The 23,009-nt window shown below is 41.8% G+C and overlaps 1 protein-coding gene across 1 annotated transcript in view; it reads left to right on the top strand.

Moving 5' to 3' along the window:
- Nucleotides 1–21,506, top strand: part of LOC128733694 (uncharacterized) — a 125,978-nt gene extending 104,472 nt beyond the window's left edge. Inside the window, exons 4-5 of the mRNA XM_053827459.1 lie at nt 20,520–20,732; nt 20,794–21,506. Coding sequence (XP_053683434.1) covers nt 20,520–20,732; nt 20,794–21,108 — 528 coding nt within the window. The 3' untranslated portion in view covers nt 21,109–21,506. The remainder of the gene's footprint in view (nt 1–20,519; nt 20,733–20,793) is intronic.
- The last annotated feature ends 1,503 nt before the right edge of the window (nt 21,507–23,009 follow it).

Raw genomic sequence — 23,009 nt, 5'->3', positions numbered from 1 at the left:
CTTTCATCAGAGGCCACCATTCTTTTGTCTTTCAGCCACTTGTACATTTTTTTTCGATAAGGTCAAAAATCACAGGCGAGCGTGTGTGAAAAGCATAGCATCCAAAGCGTACTCCACTGACGCAAGCCTACGCCAAACAACTGCTGGCACTGTGTGCATACATTCTGCGTTCGTTCGTTTTTTATTTGTTAACGGAGACTTTAAATCATTAGATTCATTCGTCTCCGATATACATTCTGCTACCTGCACACTCGCGAGTGTACAGCCTCATATTAACTTTCTACACATCCCGCCCGCGAATCCAAAGCTCACGAGCTGTACATAGGTCGTGAGCACGAGCGGCACACTAGGATGTATGGATACGGATTTTACTTTTCTTCTTCATTTTACACCCTCGCTTACACAGGCGGGTAAGTGTGCGGGCCAATGCGAGCGATGATAGGTATCAACTACTGGGTTGCAATGACGAGCGTAAGCAACGACCGTAGCTGATAACTAAATAGCAAAGCATTGCAAAGCCTAGGTGCTACATTCCGTTATCGAAACTTGACCTTCTGTTTTTTTATACGACAGACTTTGCAGCCAGCTGTTAGAGTGCAGGACAATTGCAGGGCCAGTTGCTACGATCCTGTTGACTCTAACAGCCTCTCCCAGTCGGGATTCGAACATATGACGGCTGGCTTATTAGACCAGCATCATACCTCGAGGCCAACTGGGAGGTGATAACTAAATACACTATGGCAAAAACTTGTCGCAGTGCATGAGAATATCAGCAAAAAAAATCCGAAAGAAACGCTCATGCATATGTGTTCGTTAGAAGAAAATAGTGAGAGAAATTGGACCACGCGAATGCGGTCTTCACAACACTACGTTTCAGTTTGCAAATTCTCATAATACAAAAAACAAAGCTTTTTTCCTCATTTAGACATATCTACCCCTTCCCTTGATTAGCTCTTCTCGGTCAGCGGCCCTTTTGTCTACTTCATCTTATCTCCCAGCCACCAGATATTATTATTATTATTATTCTATATTTGAGAGGTTTTCAGCCTGTGGCTGGTTCGCCCCTTAATGCAAGATGATCGCAGCCACTTTTACTTATTTGTACCTCCCGCTCCCATTTTCAACGACCACCCCGCTTTTGTCAACCCCCTGTACTGATTTACTTATGTCAAGAAACATGTACGCTAAGTTTAATCAAGAACAGTCAAGGCCTTCCGGAGTTATGGCGCAACTCGTTTACTTTTATATACTTAAATATGTTAAAACCACACATATTCAAAGTTGATTTATTTGAGATAGAAAAAAATCCACTTTCCAATTTTTTGATATTATGCACAAAAAATCACGATCTTTCAAACGCAATCAACCGATTTTAATTCTGCTTGCACCTTTCTGAGATACTAACATTTGAAAACGGCCTATTTTTATCATAAAATTTAATATAAGTGTAGAAGTAAAATAGATAGCCAATTTCTTTTTTCACCAAAAGTTGCATCTTATTGAGCTTCAAAAGTCATCTGAAGAAGTGTTTTGCGAGAAATGCAAAATAAAAAAGTTATGGAGAAAAATCGCAAAATAGCAGGGTCACCCTAACTTGACTCAGGAAAATCGCCCTAATATGGAAACGGTTCGAGATAGAAGGATTTCGTCTTCTACAATATTACTCAAAATATTTCAAGCTATGAAATTGCTGCAGTGAATATCGCTCTATCTTGTTTCGTTTTGAAGATAATTTCTGGATCTTGGTTAATTTAAGGGTCACCCTAAAATAGCTTATGCTAAAAAAAGCGCCATCCTAAATCAAGATTATGTAGCTAAGACGTAAATAGTCTAAAATCAACGACTACTGAGTAAACAATTTTTTCCACCTAATTTGGCTTTCTGGACCAGGGCTTGAAAAGGGATCGCAAGTTGAATGTGACTGCCGTGAATGCGAACTTTCCGCATTCAAACTCCGCTTTTTGAACGATCATTTGACTGTTTTTTCAATCCAGTCAATCTCCCGCTTGCGCTGCTGCCGTCTTACAATTCATGCGGCATCTCTGTAGAAGCAAACAGTCAATCTCCCGTTTTGCTTTGCGCTTTGAGAATAATAACTGCAAACTGACTGGAAGCATACGGTGACGTATTTTTTCGTTTCTCTTTTTGTCTCCAAATCGGCTGCTCACAGTAATAGTTTGTCACCCGGACGTCGGTCCGACGCAAGCAAAATATTCGTTTGTATTGGACGGAGTCCGACCGACTTCTTCCATGCACATGTAGTGGTTGTTTTTTTGTAGTATTGAATCATACGATTGTGCGGTTGCTTTTCGTAAGCGTGGTGACTGCCAGTCATTTGACTGTTTTGCAGTCATTCGCTGCTCCAAACGGTAAAGGCAACTTGATCGAAACGAAAATGTTAAACAGCGTTAGAATGCGTTCATACTACTGCGTGCCATCGGCGTTTGACTGAGCAAACTGCCAGTTGTGTTATGCATAGCGTTCGTATTCCATCACTAAACGGACGGTGTGAACTTGAATGCGCGTTGATGGGACTGCGGTAGAAAAAAAGGATCGGTCGAAGCCCTGTTCTGGACCACAGTGCACTGTAAGGTCTACTTTATGCCTACAGGTACGCAAGGTACAGACGGTGCGCATTATTCAGCCGGTTACCAATCTCCGGATTAAATAGTCGTCGGTTTAACGGGGATATTGGACTATGTTCGATCCCGGCCTCGAGGTATGTCCCATCCACCTACACTCTCGAATATCTGTTTCGATTCGGTACTAGCGGCATCGACGGTGGCGCTTCAAATTGGAGATCCAGTTGTATTTTGAGGTCACCGAGCTCACTATCAACGAAAACCTGTAGTTTTTAATTTGAATCCGCCCGTATGCATCCCGTTTAGCTAGCAAACATTGGAAAGCTTTTCACGGATTTCAGGCTAAAATGGATCTGATTTGAGGACCGAAGACCTACAAAGACACGTCAGTCTGGCCTTATTTGTTTGCCAAGATATTTGCCAACCAGTTATAGTCATAGCAGCATTCACGGGCAACAATCTCCTAAATGTTAGGCTGAGTAACTGAAGGGTGTCCCATATCAAATTGCATCACGGAGAAAACGCTGTACAAAATTACCTAGCTGATCGATTCTTTTCAATCTTTCAGACAATAGAATATAACCCCCCGAGCAACAATCTGGGTTTTATTGTATTTTTACGACGGTTTTGAAGACCTATTTTGGTCTTAAATGCCATCATAAGTGTGTAATAAAACCAAAATTGTTACTTGGGCCATTAGTAAGCTTTAGGCATAGGCATAGGCATATTTCATTCAACTTCAATACCATAACCGCATGCTCGCACATAACGTAAAATTCTACCCATAAGGTTCTGTACAACATCTGTACTTCTAGGTGGCACGAAGCTAGATCCAGCCAGAAGATCGTAGGTTCATCGTGTTGCAGAGCAAGCAGACGCTTCTGTAAACACTATTTGAGGTTTACAGTCCCGGTAGTCACGAACGGCGTACTCCGTTTGCTACATGAGCAAATCGCTTGCCAAATCATGTATTTCTTGGCAAACTTTGAAAGTTTTTACTACATTACTTCCTCCGGAACATCAAACTTGTTTTGGTTGGAGAAGAACAGTAGCCCCAGTAGCTGCCGGAAGTCCACCTTGACGTAAGTCCACGATGAGATAATGAGGCTTCGTCAGCATCTGGGTGTACAATCACTCCCGGTCCTTGGCGCTATGAACGAAAGACTTGGGCAGATTTAACTTGTTGGCCATGTCCCTGACCGAAGCATTGGGATTCCGCTTAAACGCTTTCACGACACGCTTGTGATAGTGATCGCTAATAGAATATCGACTCTGATCGCATTTCTCCTTTCGTTTGATGTTCCGATAAGAGAGTTGAGGGTTTTTCAGGTTTTCAGATTTTTTCCAAATTTCGAAAAATTGATAGCGATAAATATACAGTGTAAGCAATACACTCTAAACTACTTCTATTAAAATTTTCGAGAGAAAATACCCAATGGCACTATGGGTAATTGTCTACAGCGTTTTTGCGTGATGCAATTTGGTGTGGGACAACGTTGAGAGTTGGTTTTTTGAGCGACACAGACATCGATGAAGCCTGTAGGTCGTAGGCGAAATGCGTATCTGTTGGAATAAAATCAATTTGGTTATGTTGCTGCTTCGTCGTAACTGCCTATCCCCGACCTATCCAACACAAATTATTAAAAATATCAGCATTTTTATGACACACAACGCAAAACTAGTTATTACCTAATATTTAGTTTGTTGTCTATCATATCCGATCAATCAAAGTGAGCTGAGATCTATTTAAATGCTTTTTATCATTAAAGAAGTCCTGCTAGCCAAATTTCCTACGTTTTTTCGTACGACGAAGAAGAAAATGTCGACTAATCGTTTTAATTTCCGTCATTCATAAATGAAAATAACTCACGCAAGGCATTGTCGTTATTCTACAGCCAGGAAAACTTGCCTGACCTGCAGAAATATTGCAGAATAACATTTGTCATGCCGTCCTAGACAAATACATGCGCGTTAGCTTCGTAAACATGGTTGTGATTTTTAGTTCGGACGATGAAAAATTTTGATGGACGGATTTTAAAACGGTACGACGAATTTAAGAAATAAAGTCAGTTGCGTAATTTCAATAATATGCTTTAATAATCGCTTTTCAGTGATTTCAAAGTTCACGGATCGGAAGGTAAGCGTGTTTTAGTCTAATCAGCACAAGAACTTTTGGAGTATTCATTAAATCCATCCAACAAATGATGAAAATTAGAATAGCTTTACTTACTACGACGGGAATTAGAAATAAACCCTAAATGTGAAAACATTTAATCATAGACAGAGACCAATCCGACGCTGTTAGGCAAAGCAAAGAAGCAATGCCTCGGTGTTATAGTCCGCATTCGGAACTCGACCTTCGGTTTTTTATTCGACAGGCTTCTCAGCCAGTTGTTAGAGTACACGACAATTGCGAAGCTAGTGCTATCATCCTATTGACTCCTACATCCTCTTTCAGTCGTGATTCAATCATACGACGATCGGCTTGTTAGACCAGAGACTTACCTCGTGGCCAACTGGGAGGTTAGCCCACGGTTACAAAATAATAATTTATTATTTAAGATAGACAAATTCGGAAGCAGTTGTAATTTGCGACGGATCTCTTTGCTCTTTTTGTGCCAACGAAGTGTACGGGGCGTGCACCGTACCTGCTAAAAATGGAGCAATTCAATAATTCAATTAACTATTCCAAATTTTGTTTGGTTGACCGCCGTCAAATAAGTGAAATCGGAACACCAAAAGCCTGATCGGAATGTGTTACACCCTTAATAATTTCAACAATAATTTACTGATCAGTATGTTTTTGCTTTGTAATACATTACCTACAAATCTACAACCTATATAAACCTCCCTGGTTTGGATATCGAGTTCCCACCATGCGTTGCTGAAATTGCACGATTCCATATGAAACGGTTGTTGTCTTCTGGATTCGAATTTAAAACGATTTAAAGTTATTTTGGACATGCCGGTGAAATAAACTTTTTTACCTAATAGCTGCCTGTACGTCAGCGTCAGCGTTCAACAAGGAAGTCATTACACAAATCAGGTGCAATTATTTCACGTACAGACAGACGTTCTTCGAAGTTCGTGCGAACAAAATTGAACAAACGTGATATGAATTTTCTTGCTACCAAACTTGCCGTTCCTTAATGTTTTTTTTTATTCCTCGTGGCGCACTCGCAATCCAGTGCTGAGCTGTAAAACTACAAAAAAAAATATTGTTGAACAAGAGTGTTTACTCTTGTTTCACCGATTACGTTCTTTGAAGTGGTAACCTAATTTAATTGCCAAAAAACATCATGGTTGACATTAGGTAATTTAGATAATCATCATCGTCCATTTAGGACACCGTAGTTTAGGTCACAAGCTGAGGTGAAGGACATGGTGAGGACCACCTGTTGCACGCCAGCACGTGCGCTGCAATGAAGTTGAAATAAGATTAATTACTTTCGTTTACTGGAGTATGTTGAACCCAATAACACTATGAGTTTGAGATTCTCTGCTTGAGACATATTGCGTTAGTGGCGTCGCCGCTTGGAAAGACCCGTCGGACTCTTTTTCTTTGAAACTCACTTGCCCTAAGATCGTTCCTGACGAGTGCACAATAACTCAACTTCTACATACGGTAGATCTCTACGGTAAACAGTAGCGGAATTCCATTGCCTTCTGGTGTAAAGAGGCAAAAGAATTCGAACCTCTCACTTAAACGTTATTTGTATAACGTTTCTTGTGTATGATTCTATAGAGTTTGTTGACACCAGCAGTGCTTCGTCTAGCTTTGGTTCACTATATGGTTATTTGTGTATGACTAAATATGTAACTCCCCTATTTTAACAAACAGTAAAACCTTTTGATTCTACAATTTTATTTAAATGTGGCGATATTTTTACTTTTGTTTGTGTTTTAATTAATTGTTGGATAAATATGCAATACTGCTAAAAAGAAGGTTACAATTTTATTCGTGCACAACAATCCGCATGCATGGCAGCGTTGAGCTGAACTATTTAAACAGCCATCTGAGATGGAAATTTTGTTCTGCTTTCCACCATCCTGTGCAATGATTGTTGGTTGTTTTAAATGTGGGCAGAGCTATAAGTTCAAAGTAAAAAATAATTTTTTTTTTGATAAATTGAAGAATTGTAATTTTTTTTTAAATTGATTAAACACGCTAATGCAGTTAATATCATCATCATCTTATCATGGATATAAAATAAATAAATAAGGTCAATGTTCTTGTGATTTATAAGCTTTTTGCACAAAACAAGATTGTTTCGCAAACACACCCCATTTGAATAAACCGGGTGCCGCTTGTCGATAAACATCTAAAACCATAAAACCCCCGGGGGTACATCATACCAGCTGACCTGACATCAAAAAGCTTATGCGAAACAACCTGATGGAACCTGGAATTACAACAACGCGATGCCATCATCAAGCAGTGGCTTAATCCCGGTTGTTTCCAATTACCGGCTAAGCAGCTTACCCTTAATTGGTTTCATTCCTAAGGTGACATCAGTCCAACAAACACACCACAGTAAAATCTTCTCTTCCGTTAGAAAGCACCTCGGCAAATTCGGTTAGCACATTAGCACCCGAGTATCGGTTTACGGTCAACTTTTGCATTGTACCGCCGCCCGCGGCGCCGCAACACAGTGTCCCCCTTCCGTGGTGTGGCGCACTACGGAACACGGTACAATGGGGTAATAAAATTTATAACTCCTATCGTCGAACGCCGTTTGCCATCGCTCAGGCCTTATAAACACGGACCCCCGTGCCAAAGCGGTCGGGAAACGCAGCGCAAATTATATTAAATATGAAAATATTAACCTCCTCCGAGTTAAAAAAATTTAATGGACCACTTTGTAGTGGTTGTAAACGGTTCACCCTCCGGCACCGACAGGCAGGAGTTTCCATTTCAGAATGGTAGACCATTTATGACTAACCTAATTCCGTTCCATTAAATCATTATGGAAAGCCCCCTCCCCCCTCGTGACTGCCACTGCTGCTGCTGCTGCTTGCGGACAATCGAGCGCGAAAAGTTTTAATTGAGTGGAATGACACGACGGCGTCTACTTCTGACCGTTTATAACGGGGACCGGTAGTGATTTATCCCTGACAGGTCAATATGCAATAAAAAATTGCAAATTTTTCTACTGCCCCAAATTTGATCGGCTGAAACTTGATTTTTGTATTATCTCTGAATCTAGGACACCGGAACAAGAAGATGATGCGTTTGATCAGCATCAGCACCCGCCAGATTTTGCGCTCCACTATCACCTCCACTATTCACCTTGTAAGTTTGATTGTAAAACAAAGAAACAGCTTTGTCATACTGACTGGTTGAGGTTGCTATCAATAAGTGAGAGTTTTCCCACTCAACGAAAGCGTAAAACTGTCAGTTATTAATAGACTTTTTACCCTCTTTGGATGAGGCGAAAATCCCAATTCAATATGATATAATAGAAATTTATAATCAAAACTTGTCCACACCTACCGAAAGCAAGCAGACAACCAGCTTTACACGGCACGCAATTGCTCTTTGATGCGCCGAAGAAAATCTTTAGCGCCGCGCTAGCTTGATGACCCAGTTCAGGGTTTCTCTTGGCATATTGCGATTAAGTACAGCCCGGATTGTCGGCATTAGTGTACGGTGGAGTCGCCTTTTTTTTCGCCGTCGGTTTCTTGTTGCGTTTCGATGAATCGCTTATGATTAATTGTTGCAGATTACCGGGGTGTAAACAAAGATCTTCTCTATGTGTAATCCCCTGCTAGCTGCTACCTTACAATGTGCGTTCAAAATCTCATCTTTCTGGCCTGATTGACTAATTGGACGCGGTATAATTCAATTATTGTTGTTTGTGGCTTAGCGTGTCTTCGATTTTTTTGTTATAGATGTGTATGGTGAATCAGCTTTTTTGTCGATATTATTACGTGTTGCAATGAAACTTTTTTCCATCGGTAATCGACTGATTTTATCTTTGTAAATGTGCAAGCTGGAGTAATCATTTCATTTCTATTTAGTTCACAACATAAACAGCTTAGTTATTTGATGAGGTACTGATTCAACAAAACGCATTAAATTCAAAACTCAGTGACTCAATCAATAAGTGGTTTATGTGTCCAATACCTACTCCTACAATTTTTGCATTTTGAATATAAAATATTTTTCTTTTTTGAGGATACCTCTTCTCACTTTAGTGGCAGCGGTCCGTTACCGATCCTGCGCCGAACGAATTATGGTCCTCCAGTACCGTCGGTCCTGGGCTGCCGTTCTCCAATCCCCACGAACACCAGCTGAACGTGTATCGTCTTCGACAGCACACAACCACCGAGTGCGGGGTCTGCCTCGGAGTCTACGGCCCCTTCCTGGTTCTCTCCTGAAAATAGTTTTAGCTACTCTTTCATCGGGCATTCTGGCCACGTGTCCAGCCCTCCGCAGCCTGCCACATTGCACTACCTTCACTATATCAGCATCTTTGTATACTTGGTACAGCTCGTGATTCATGCGTCTGCGCCACACTCCATTTTCCATTTTGCCACCAAGTATAGATCGCAGAATTTTACGCTCAAAAACCCCTCGCACAGGCCGATCAGCTTCCTTTAGCGTCCATGATTCGTGTCCGTAAAGGGCCACCGGGAGGATTAGTGTTCTGTAGAGCGCCAGTTTTGTGCGAATTTTCAAACTACGGCACTTCAGCTGGCCACGTAATCCGTAGAAAGCCCGATTCGCGGCTGCAACTCGTCGTTTCACTTCGCGGCTTACATCGTTGTCACATGTCACGAGTGTACCAAGGTATGTAAATTCCTCCACTACTTCATATCGTTCCCCATCTAACTTCACCTCGGCACCAACACCACTTGGGCTGCTACGTTCCCTACCAGCAACCATTTACTTCGTTTTGGCGGTATTAATGGTAAGTCCCAATCTCGCAGCTTCCCTTTTAAAGGGCCTGAAGGCCTCTTCCACTGCTCTACATTTGATTCCGATGATATCGACGTCATCCGCAAAACCAAGAAGCATGTGAGATTTCGTGATGATCCATTCCATTCCTTTCCACGTTTGCTCTTCGTAATGCACCTTCCAAGGCAATGTTGAATAGCAGGTTAGAGAGTGCATCCCCTTGCTTCAGTCCATCCAAAGTCACGAAAGCAGCTGAGGTCTCACCCGCTATTCTAACGCATGATGTGGATCCGTCCAGCGTCGCACGAATCAGCGTAACGAGTTTCGTCGGAAAACCATGTTCTAACATTATCTGCCACCGCTCATTTCGTTTAACTGAATCGTACGCAGCTTTAAAGTCCACAAACAGGTGGTGTGTCTGCAAGTTGTACTCCCGAAACTTGTCTAGCAACTGACGCAGGGTAAATATCTGATCCATCGTGAAGCGACCCTCACGAAAACCAGCTTGGTACTCGCCGACGAAGGACTCCGCTTACGGTCTCAGTCTGCCGAACGGGATACGGGAAAGCACCTTGTAGCCAGAATTGAGCAATGTAATTCCTCGATAGTTTTTACACTCCAGTCGATGTCCCTTTTTGAAAATTGGGCAAATGCGGCCATCCAACCACTCCTCCGGCATTTGTTCTTCCTCCCAGATCCTGACAATGATCCGGTGGATTGCTTCGTACAGCCACTCGCTTCCCGCTTTTAGAAGTTCAGCCGGGATACCGTCCTTCCCAGCAGCCTTGCCGTTTTTCAGCTCACTGATTGCCTTTTTAACCTCCTTCTGTGTTGGTGGCTCTACAGCTTGACCATCGCTTACAATTCCTATCCTGTCCCTGCTGATCTCCGCATTTACCTCTCAATTCAACAGTGTCTGAAAGTGCTCCTTCCACCTGGCTGCTACCGCCGTTTTATCGGTAAGCAAGTTGCCAGCACTATCATTGCACATCACAGGCATGGCAAGATTCCTGCATCTCACCGTTTTATAGATACTCCGAGTGTCGTTGCTGGCGTATCGCTCCTCTGCGCCGGCGAGCAAGTGCTCCTCGTACTCGTGTCGATGGATTCTTTTTTCCGCAGATCTAGTCTCTCTGTTTTGACGCGTTGCCGCAGTGAGCATGCGACTCCTGGCCTGGTTCTTTTCATCTGTCACTCTCTGGCATTCGGCGTCAAATCAGCTATTACGCTTTCTTCCACGCGTCGTGCCTACCACCTCTCTCGCAGCTGTTTTGATGGCACCATGGATGTTCCTCCACAGCCCCTTTATATCTTCCCTTCTACCTGCTGTTCGTTGATCAAGCTTCCTGGCGTACTCCACTGCTACGCCATCTGCCGTTAACTGCTGGATATTGAAACCCAGCGCCCTCTCAGTGCGAGCTTTCGCCGTGTTCGACAGCCTTGCGCGAATATTACTCACTCACTACGAGATAATGGTCAGAGTCGATATTTAGTTCCCGAAAAGACCGTACATCGATAACATCCGAAAAGTGTCGACCGTCAATCAAGACATGATCGATCTGAGAGCTAGAGTCTCCATTTGGATGCCTCCAGGTGTGTTTCCGAATATTCAAACGTGAAAAGTAGGTGCTACAGATGGCCATCCCTCTGGCCGCGGCAAAATTTATGAGCCTCAGACCGTTATCATTGGTCGACAGATGAAGGCTATGTCTTCCAATAACTGGACGGAAGAATTCCTCCCTCCCTATTTGCGCGTTTGTATCTCCAGTCTTTTGAGGACACCAGTAAAATATAATAGAGGTTTTCCGTCAGATCATATCCCTCCTTTTCTTATTGTTTCTCGAAAGTACTCCCAATACGAGTGACAATGGTGCAAAAAAATATTTTTTTCGTTGACTCTAGAATTTACTACGATTTTTTAAACAATGCAAATGGCAAAAATGTTGAATTTCTTTCCACCAAATCACGAATGTTGAGTTTTAAAAAATTCGTTTCGGCAGCACTGTTTATCAAAATTTTCAGTTTTTCTGGCAGCATTGCACTACAGATTTTGACATATGTGTATCAGCGGTTGAGTGAAAAGGACAAAACGAATGAACAGCTAATGATTACCTTCTTTTTCGTTTCGTGTGTTTCTTGCCACAAGAGTAAAGAGTGGCACAAATGGTTTTGAAGTGGTGAAAATAGAGGACACTGGTACAAAAAGACATGTAATACATCCGAGAAGTGACGGGTTGAAATATACGCATTTTATTTTTTCATTTTTACAGTAGTTAGAGGCTTTATTAAAGAAAGTTTTATATGGGTATCATTTCTAAGAGTTAAAACCGAACATTTAATGGAAAAAAAACTTTTGACGGAAAACCTCTATTGGACCTACGAAAAACATCACGTTTTTTATGCCAATATACTAAAAAAGATAAGAAAAAGGAATTTTCAGTGAATGTTTGCTCTTCTTACGTACACTACGGCAACATAGTATTCTTTTCCCGACATTTGTCTGCTGTCGGCTTCGTCATCCTTCACAATGCAGTACGGTTTTGTGAGCTACTTCATGTACAAATTCCTCGCGCGAGTTTCTCCCACCGTGTTCTATTTGTCACTCCGGTTTGGTGCCTTTTGTACTTTGTATACTTTGTACTTTGTGTGATCCAGCATGTGTCACTGTCTCCTTCACAAAATAAATAGAAGCTTTAGACCTTTTTTGCCATATCCCGAATCGAAATGTTGGGTTGATGCCTAAATTGGTTCATAGTAGTGATCGGCATATCTGCGGTGCCGCTACCGCCCCTGGATAGTCTGCTTGAACGTTTTGATCAATTGGGATCCAGCGAAGAGATGCATTTGGATTTTCGACGCGAATGCCCGAAATTTATTTGCCGTACTTTTTCTTGTTCCGAAGTCATCATTCCATCGATTTTGATGAAACTCTGCCGATGTTAAAACTTTAACAGTACACCCTCAACTCTCTTTTTGTCAAAATTTCAATCGTTTTACCCTCATGCTAAGTGGCTATAAACTAGACAAATGTGTCTCATTTTTGTTGTGTACAGTCTTTATTGTGTCAGGGTAGTTTTTAAGGTGCATTTAAGGTGAATTAATGCTTATTGCATTGCGTGCCCAGAAACGGTTCAGAATCACCTGATTACAGGGCGGGTAAAAGAACTACGAGTGACTCGTTGGAAGAGATGGCTTTCTTTGTTGAAGAAGGAAAACATGATATTAATCCTGTTATCCCACGAAAAGCTGTCCAGTATCGACGCTATGTCCAACAGCCGCACAAACCGGTTCATTTCGCTGAAAATTTTTTAGAATGCATATTGGTATTTTGAAGGAGTGCATCCATGGGTGAAGGTTAACTTCTCGGATGATAAATACGTTACGGTCTTGTCTTCAACAGGATGGAGCGCCATGTCACACATAAAATTAAACCCAACGATGGCTGATGGAAAACACGAGGGGATCCGTAGCCGCAAGGTTACCGAGTCTGATTTGACAAGCGAGTGGGCATGGGTTCGAATCTTAGTAGAATCAAGCCATTCGATGTCAAGTAGCTAAAGTAGCATGGGTTTATTCTCAGGCCCCCCTCGTTTGCCCTTCCTTCATGCTGAATTCTATATTTCCCACTGAAGCCTCTTGACAGTGCAAAAGTTCCTCCTATAGTTAAGTGTACTGGTCAGAGGAACGAATGAGTCCTCGCCAGGGACGGCTATAATATGGGATAGTACTGGCAGTGAGGAATAGGTGGGTAAGGTAGATCAAGCTTTGAAGGAAGGGTAAACCCCAATACGCACAAGCACGCATAAAATTTAATAAGCACATCGCTCATTCAATGTCGATTATAGCAAAAAGAAATGCAGTGCAGGTTATACAGCAGACATCCGGGCGGTATCACAATAGATCAACTGGTCGCAGTGATGAGTCCACACAAGAAAAAAAAAAGATGGCGGTACAGTCAAAAGAGCATAATCAAATCAAGCTGTGCGTGATAACGCTGCTCTCAAAGCAGTAAAAATGTGTTTTATCGGAAGAATTCAAACTAATTTTAACATCCATATGGCGGTCTTAAATGCTAGCCAGTTAGAATCTTCTTGTAAGATATCGGGTCAATTTCTCGATGAGATAGTTTCTCTGACACACGGTCCGTAGACTCTGGAGCCTGTACCGGCCTCCAGTTTCAAACCAACTGTAAAAAAGCAAATGATTCCAGATGAAAGATGCAGAGACTATAGATTACAGAGGCAACAAGGCATTCAAAAACCGACAAATTTTGGATCAAAGCGGAGAGTTACCTTTATTTATAATGGTGTTGATGGAAAATTTTACCGTATACAAGATTTACTAATCGTTGTTTAACGTGCAGCACAGCCCTATACTGTATCTTGACACTTTATTTTTATGCTTTTATTTTCTTTCTTTAATTTTAGTTACTGCGTAGAAAACGATTTCGGTACTTCACTTGAAAGAAGACCGTTAATAAGTGCGGAAGTAAAACCAGAAAATACAGTCCATTGTTCTTTTTATTGATTCACCACCGAATTCCTGAGCGAACAAATAGCACTCTCAGCTTTGATTTAAAATTTAGCGGTTTTTGAGTGCCTTGTCGCATCTGTAATCTATAGTTTCTGTAATGAAAGATCAGGACCTCCATTATTCCACATTGAGCGATTTGTTTCATATAAATGTTTCCATGCTCGTATTGGACCTTGCAGTCAGAGACTAGTCAAATTGAAATCCAATTTAGTTTCCATGGAGTATAGTTTTGTAGCTCTGCAACCTTAGTGCACCAAGTTTTGATTTCTTCTTCACATGAAGATGCAAAGGCACTAAGTATAAACTAGCCTCTTTGATGGCAGTAGGTGATGTGCTGGTAACTGAAAGACAGGAGAGGTCAGGTTGTCATCTCGTTCACCTTTGGCAACCATATGACAGGAGTATAGGTTTTTCTAGGCGGTGCGGCTTGTAGTGTGATCGATTTCCTATTTGAAAGAGAACTATATTGATTGAAGTGAAGGACGTACGTGTTATCGAAAGCGCCTTCAATGTCGAGAAAAGCACAAGGTGATGTTTCTTGAGTAGGCTGTCCCAGAATTCTGTGGGCATCCTCCAGAACCATTGGAATTCGAAAACTGGAAAAAAAATCAGTGTGTATGTTCCCAAAAATATTTTTCTCGCACAAAAAATAAAAGGAATGTCAACAGCTTTGTAGACTACAAATTGTAGTTGCGATATTACACACCGAAACCTGACATGTGAGGGACGAGGGAGAGAACCTAATCACAAACGAGCGCGAGGTAGTCGGCAGATAGAAGCAGCTCTTCCGTCAATGAACGCCTAAAAGGCAAATTTGCAGAAGAAGGCGAAACGGAATTTAATCTGGGAGTGCCCATGGAAGATGGTAATGCCTCAGCACCTGATCTTTAAGAAGTCAAACGAGAAATCGGGTTGCTGAAGACCAACAAAGCTGCTGATAATGATCGTCTACAGGCAGATCTTTAGAAACATGGCCGAGAAGCGCTGGCAACGGCACTACACTGGTTTTTTCCAAGATTTGGGAGGTGGAGAAGCTACCGGTGCAATATACGAAAGGAGTAGTTTGTCCTATGTACAATCTATGGATCGACTGCTGCAACTAATCGCGGCAACTAAACGCCCCCTACAAGATACTCTCCCAGATACTGTTACACCGGCTATCACCGATAGCGCAGGGTTTTGTAGGGCATTTCCAGGCAAGTTTCACGGGGGCTCGCGTAGCTGGGGACCATATTTTTACCATCCGGCAGATCTTACAGAAATGCCGGGAGTACAACGTGCCCACGCATCACATCCTAAATTATTTCAAAGCAGTATACGATACAGTCGATCGAGACCAGCTATGACAGACAATGCACGAACACGGTTTTCCAAAAACTGACGCGACTAATCACAGCTAAATTGGATCGAGGATGTGTTTCGTGCGCATCTCGAAGACATTCTTAAATCCTTCGAGACGTGGCGAGGGTTGAGATGACGGCTTATCCTGCATGCTACAGACTACAGACACAACTTGGAGTGTTTCCCATCGCACATCTGAAGAAAGTCGGTAGACTACAATGGGTCGGATACGTCGTAAGGATACGTCGTGCTGGACGACAATGCGACTAGAAATTTCGACTACTCTTCAACAGCCCCAATTAGTTGTAATTTTGGTCTTCTTTCTAAGACTCCTGAGCGGGGGATCACCAAGTGTCTCATTGCACCAGGGCACATTACGACAAACTGTTCGCGTGTTTACCGGGCAGTTTCAGTTACACTCAGCTATGATCCTACATTGCAGGTCGCAAGCTGCCTGTCTGTATATTATTGTGGTAAGAATTACGTGAGGCGATGTTTCCTAAACGAAGTGCAATTGGTTTTCCTCGGATTGCTGAATCGTTCTCTCTTTGAACGATTAGCTTCGAAGTCAAAAATGATATATATATATATATATATATATATATATATATATATATATATATATATATATATATATATATATATATATATATGACCTGATAAACACTAGACGGGACACTGGACGCGTCTTTGGCCTTGTGGAAGTTGACAAGGGTGCAGTGAAAGCTACTCGTGTTCTGGCGGGATTGCCGTTTCTTGATTCCAGCACAATTTGCATTTAGTTGAGCAGCCGGATCATTTACCCCCACGGCTTCAGTTGCATCAGGCGACAGTCTACAAAAATCTGGTCCGAACTTAACAACAAATTGACTGTCTGAGGTTAGCTGTCATTAAAGGGTACTAGCTGACCCGACAAACTTCGTATTGCCACAAATTAACCTGTGTTGTACATAAATCATGAATCTCGGATGATCTTTGTCACAATCTCGAGTTTTGCAAGCCCCCCAGTGTGCGGCGCTTCCGACGGCGGGTCACCGGCAACACTCGCGACCGGCTCGTCCTGAATGATCTAGTGTTACTATAGATAGTTTTTGTGGTCTTGTTATTGATTAACGTTTTATGGAAGAGTCTCGAGTTGGATTAGTTTTTGAGTTTCGCAAAAATTTCTGTTTTATTTGTATGAGAGTCCATATCCCCCTACCACAGGGGTGAGAGGTCTCTAACTATCATAAAATAAATTCAATATTCAAAAATCTCCTACATGCTAAATTTGGTTCCATTTGCTTGATTAGTACTCAAATTATGAGAAAATCTGTATTTCATTTGTATGGGAGCCCACCCTCTTAAAAGGGGAAGGGGTCGTAATACACCACAGAAAAAAATTCTGCCATCTAAAACTCTCACATGCCAAATATGGTTCCATTTACTTGATTAGTTCTCGAATTATGAGGAAATTTGGATTTCATTTGTGTAGAAGCCCCCCCTCTTGAAGTGTGGAGGGATCCGAATTCACCATAGAAAATATTTTTCCCTCCAAAAACCTCCACATGCCAAATTTGGTTCTATTTGCTTGATTAGTTCTCGAGTTATGGGGAAATTTGTATTTCATTTGTATAGGCCCCCCCCCCCCCTCCTAAAGTGGGAAGAGGTCCTAATTCATCACAGAAAAAATTCTTGCCTCCAAAAACACCTACACGCCAAATTTGGTTCCATTTGCTTGATTTGCTCTCGAGTTATGAGGCAATTTGTATTTCGTTTTATAGGACCCCCCCTCATAAAGTGGGGAGGGGCCCCAATTCATCATTGAAAAAAAATTTGTCTCCAAAAACACACACATGCCAAATTTGGTTCAATTCGCTTGATTAGTTCTCGAGTTATGAGGAAATTTGTATTTCGTTTGTACAGGAGCCCCTCCTCTTAAAGTGGGAAGGGGTCCTAATTCACCATAGAAAATTTTCTTGCCCTCGAAAACCTTCACATGCCAAATTTGGTTCAATTCGCTTGATTAGTTCTCGAGTTATGAGGAAATTTGTATTTCATTTGTACAGGAGCCCCTCCTCTTAAAGTGGGAAGGGGTCCTAATTCACCATAGAAAATTTTCTTGCCCTCGAAAACCTTCACATGCCAAATTTGGTTCCATTTGCTTGATTAGTTCTCGAGTTATGAGGAAATTTGTATTTTATTTGTATAGGAGCCCCCCCTCCTAAAGTGGGGAGAGGTTCTTATTCATCATAGAAAAATTTCTTGCCTCCAAAAACACCTACATGCCAAATTTGGTTCCATTTGCTGGATTAGCTCTCGAGTTATGAGGAAATTTGTATTTCGTTTGTATAGGAGCCCCCCCTCCTAAAGTGGGGAGGGGTCCCAATTCATCATAGAAAAAAAAATTGTCTCCAAAAACACACACATGCCAAATTTGGTTCCATTTGCTTGATTAGTTCTCGAGTTATGAGGAAATTGGTATTTCATTTGTACAGGAGCCCCCCCTCTTAAAGTGAGGAGGGGTCCTAATTCAACATAGAAAATTTTCTTGCCCTCGAAAACCTCTACATGCCAAATTTGGTTCCATTTGCTTGATTAGTTCTCGAATTATGAGGAAATTTGTATGGAAGCCCCCCCTCTTAAAGGGAAGAGGAGTTATAATTCCCCTTATAAAGAGGGGAGGGGTCTCAAATTACCCTAGAATAAATTCTTGTCACCGAAAACACCCACATGCCAAATTTGGTTCTATTTGCTTGATTAGTTCTCGAGTTATGAGGAAATTTGTATTTCATTTGTATAGGAGCCCCCCCTCCTAAAGTGGGGAGAGGTTCTTATTCATCATAGAAAAAATTCTTGCCTCCAAAAACACCTACATGCCAAATTTGGTTCCATTTGCTGGATTAGCTCTCGAGTTATGAGGAAATTTGTATTTCGTTTGTATAGGAGCCCCCCCTCCTAAAGTGGGGAGGGGTCCCAATTCATCATAGAAAAAAAATTGTCTCCAAAAACACACACATGCCAAATTTGGTTCCATTTGCTTGATTAGTTCTCGAGTTATGAGGAAATTGGTATTTCATTTGTACAGGAGCCCCCCCTCTTAAAGTGAGGAGGGGTCCTAATTCAACATAGAAAATTTTCTTGCCCTCGAAAACCTCCACATGCCAAATTTGGTTCCATTTGCTTGATTAGTTCTCGAATTATGAGGAAATTTGTATGGAAGCCCCCCCTCTTAAAGGGAAGAGGAGTTATAATTCCCCTTATAAAGAGGGGAGGGGTCTCAAATTACCCTAGAATAAATTCTTGTCACCGAAAACACCCACATGCCAAATTTGGTTCTATTTGCTTGATTAGTTCTCGAGTTATGCAGAAATTTGTTTCATTTGTATGGGAGCCCCCCCTCTTAGTGGGAGGAGGGGTCTCTAACCATCACTAAAACTTTCCTGGCCCCAAAAACCTCTACATGCAAATTTTCACGCCGATTGGTTCAGTAGTTTTCGATGCTATAAGGAACAAAGGACAGACAGACAGACAGATAGACAGACAGAAATCCTTCTTTATAGGTATAGATTGCAAGGTTTTCCCATCGCCCTCCTCGTCTTCACAGGGTTGCACTGCTACATTAGGTGGTGACGAGACACGGTCAGAAAGAAAGTTCCGCACGTACCATGCTTGAATTGACTTGATGTGTTGTTCGGTTCTCTGTCAACCTGCCGCATGCGTGATTTCCCAAACATGTGGATTAGTATGTAACGCTGTTCAGTGATCTGGCTCATCATTACCTTTCATGTTGCTTGCACATCTGGAAACGGGATGTGTGCGGAAGAAATATTTGTCAATAGGTGACGATCTGTCGTACAAATTTGGTTTTTATCTGTCAAATACGAGGTATTTGATGGTAAATTTACTGTGTTGCAAAAATTTAGTCCTTTACGGATTTCAAACTTCCTTGATAAGTCGCGTCAAACGCTTTGAGCGTTTCGCTTTGATTGGCGTCACTGACATTCAATCACACCAATTTTAATTCAGTCAAGTTGTATCGAATTCGATCCCTTTCACGAGGTAGGAACTGTACGATCTGACTACATTTCAGAAACATGTCTTGTTGAAATCACTGTTTCTATCGAATACCTACATGGCACATGTCAAAGCATTCTGCATCCCCAACTCGCACAGTTGCAGTCGTCGATCTGTATTCCGTCACACGCCCATATCCACATCCAAAGTTGGAAGCACGCGACCAGCCTGATTTGCATAAAGATATTTCGACTGCGAGTGTTATTTTTTTTGTTTCTGTGAATCACCGCTTGGGGACAGAGCTACTTATGTTTCGTACTGTTGCTGCTGACAGGCTGTGACTGATTTGGACAGGAATGTCTATCCATGTTTACACGCGGCGAACATAGCACCAACTATCCATTACACACTCCAAGCTCGCCCACTCGCCCACTCAGGCAGTCAGTCACTGAGTCAGTATGCCATAAACGAAAGAAAAAAAAATCAATTATAATATAATAGATGATAATTTAACGGTTTCGCAAGCGCACTTGCCTCCTCCTCCGCACCGCCGCCGCCAAAGCAAACCTACAATTGTGAATGGGTCAATTTTAACGGTTTCACCGCTCGATTAGGTATCCTCCCTTCTGGGCGGAAATTAGCTTTCAGTTCCTATTTATGTGTGTGTACAAGAGTGCGCGCGCACAGATGAGTCGAAATCGGTCGGAAATGAAAAGCCAAAATGAAACGACTGCAGCAGTTAGGCGGTTTGCCGTTCATTAAACGCTTAGGTACCTACCTATAACTACTTACTTGAACTTGGTTGAACTCTTTCCGATCGTTCCGCTAATTCGCTGGTGAAAATTTGCGAAAACCGACCATTCCTTTGTGTTTGCTTTGTAACTGATCGCCGATCCGAGTTTTCTTTCCTGCTTTTTTGTGAAATTTGAATAGAATTAGGTGGGCTTGTTATTCAATGAATTACGGTTACGGTCTCAATTTTACTAAAGACGTTTTCTGCGTTTTATTTTATTCTTAAAAAACATCAACTTTTAGCGCATTTTCTAGACACAGATAAAGGGTCACCATCTTTTCAATAAAACCGACCATCAAAGCCTACTGCTTTTCCCCATGCACAGTGTAGTAAACCAAACCATAATTATTTTTAACCATGTTTTAATTTTCAGACTTCCAACAACTCCCAAAAATCGTCCGCCTCCACTAACGGTAGCACCAAACCGACGGCAGTAACTTTCCTCAAGGTTCAAGACCACAACCACAACCATCAGGTCAGCATTGGTGGGTCACCCCGGGAGGACGAACTTGAGGAGGAAGAAATCGAGGAGAGCAAATTTTGCACACTGCCAAGAACTGGCCCAAACGCATTTACCATTCGTCAGGTGAGTCTTTGAGGGGTAACCTTGATTAAAGTGAAACCTAATTTTTGTCGTACTTTCGCAGGCCCGTTTTGTTAAGGGAACTGGAGCTAAGGCGCTTGGTTTCTCCATTGTTGGCGGTAAGGATTCCCCCAAAGGTTCCATGGGTATCTACGTAAAAACGATTTACCCGAACGGACAGGCTGCCGAGAAGGGTACCCTGCAGGAAGGGGACGAAATACTGTCGGTCAATGGTAAAGCCTTCCAGGGGCTGTCCCATCAGGAGGCCATCGATGTGTTCAAATCAATCAAAACCGGCGATGTAGTGATACTGATCGGGCGACGGAACAACCGACGCAAGCTGGATACGCCGTCTCCTCAAGGAATTGAGCAGACTTGAGCGAGGCACCGAATGCCAGATGATGATTTAACGGTGGAAAAATATAGTTTGAACATTAAAATGATTTCTAAACAAACTATGCAATTATTAGTTATAGGCAATAGGTACATAGTAACTGGGCACAATTAAATAAAAGGAGTGGTCAGGGTAGTGTGACAAAATTTAGACATGTTATAGACGGTTAGTGTAATCATTGTCACGATTGCGACATCATGTGTCAAATTGCCCTTTATTGGAAACCAACACAATAACCTGGAATTGCTAAACTGTGCACTCCTAGTCTCCCTAAGTAAGATAATAAGCAAAAGTTTGTTGATCATAATAAAGACCATATTCGTCATTATTCATTTATAACAATACCAAAGGTTTGTCATCAAATAAATAAATATCAAGTCAATCATGTCATATATACATATATATTTTTTTTTGAAAACATATTTGTTATATATTTTGTACAATCCCTCATTGATCAAGGATAAATATGTACATTCGATATATCTGTACGATCATATAAATAAATAAAAACAACTTGCATGAATCTAAAGGCTTGCTTTCGTATGGTTTCTAAATTAATTGAGCACTCAAATATCACCACCATCTTGGTCACCATCAAACATTTTGCAAATTGAATAAACCAAAAACAAAAATCAAAATGCGATATTCAAATTTTTTTAAACTTCAAATAAACTGTGACTTTGACGAAACCGCGGATGAGCTTTCCAATGCTGATCTCAAATTTCAAATTGGTTGCGGAGCTCATGACGGAAACGGCGATTTTTTGATAAAATCCAATATGGCGATCAAATTCAAGATGTCCGCCAATTTGGTTTTCACTTCCTTTAAAACCCCTATCCTTCCACTTTACAAAACCGTGTCGTTTTTTTATTTATTTTATAGCAAATTTTGAACATGTCACAATAATTATATGAAAATTGTGGATTTTGTTACAGATAATTGGTTGTTTCATTTAATTAATGCCAAGTCACACCTAATTTTAGGAATGTTTCTTATAGCATTTTTTCTCGGTTTTCCAATGGTGGTCTTAAAATAAAAATCGGTTGCTCATGGGGCTCATGGCAAAAACGGCGATTTTTTGATAAAATCTAATATGGCGACCAAATCCAAGATGACCGTCAAAAAATTTTTTACTCCATTTAAATGCCCTGTCTGCTTCTTTTCAGAACCATGCCATTTGTTAGTTATTTGTTTTCCAAATTTAGGGAATATCACATCATCACATCTTGCTCTACTCTGGCATACGAGGTGAAAATGCTACTCGAGAAAGAGGAGTTGGATTCCTACTGAGCCCAGGGGCACATGCGACCCTGATGAAGTGGGAACCGATAAATGAGCGAATAATTGTTGCCAGATTCAGAACACGGGTTAGGAACCTTACGGCAATCCAGTGCTATGCGCCAACAGATGCTGCCGACCTGCAGGAGAAAGAGAACTTTTACAGTCAGCTGAACAGCGTGGTTGAGAAAATCCCGAAGGGGGACATCCAAATTCACATGGGCGACTTCAACGCGAAGATTGGTTCAAACAACGCGGACCTTGAACGCGTCATGGGACGCCATGGCCTAGGAGAGATGAGCGAAAACGAGGAGCTGTTTACAGAATTCTGTGGTAATAACGACATGGCCATTGGTGGATCGCTCTTCCCCCATAGACCAGTACATAAAGTCACGTGGGTTTCCCGCGACGGCCGAACAGAAAACCAAATCGACCACATCTGCATCAGTCGGAAATGGAGAAGGAGCCTTCTTGATGTACGCAACAAACGCAGCGCTGACATTGCATCCGACCATCATCTTGTTATCGCTGAGATACGTCTGCGCGTCGCACGTGTCCAACGACGGGAGGAAACAGTTGGATGCCGCTACGACGTCCGCCGATTGGAG

Source organism: Sabethes cyaneus, chromosome 2, assembly GCF_943734655.1.
Source record: "Sabethes cyaneus chromosome 2, idSabCyanKW18_F2, whole genome shotgun sequence".
Classification (NCBI taxonomy): domain Eukaryota; kingdom Metazoa; phylum Arthropoda; class Insecta; order Diptera; family Culicidae; genus Sabethes; species Sabethes cyaneus.
The sequence above is the reverse complement of the archived record's forward strand: the minus strand, read 5'-3'. Positions and strand labels throughout refer to the sequence as shown.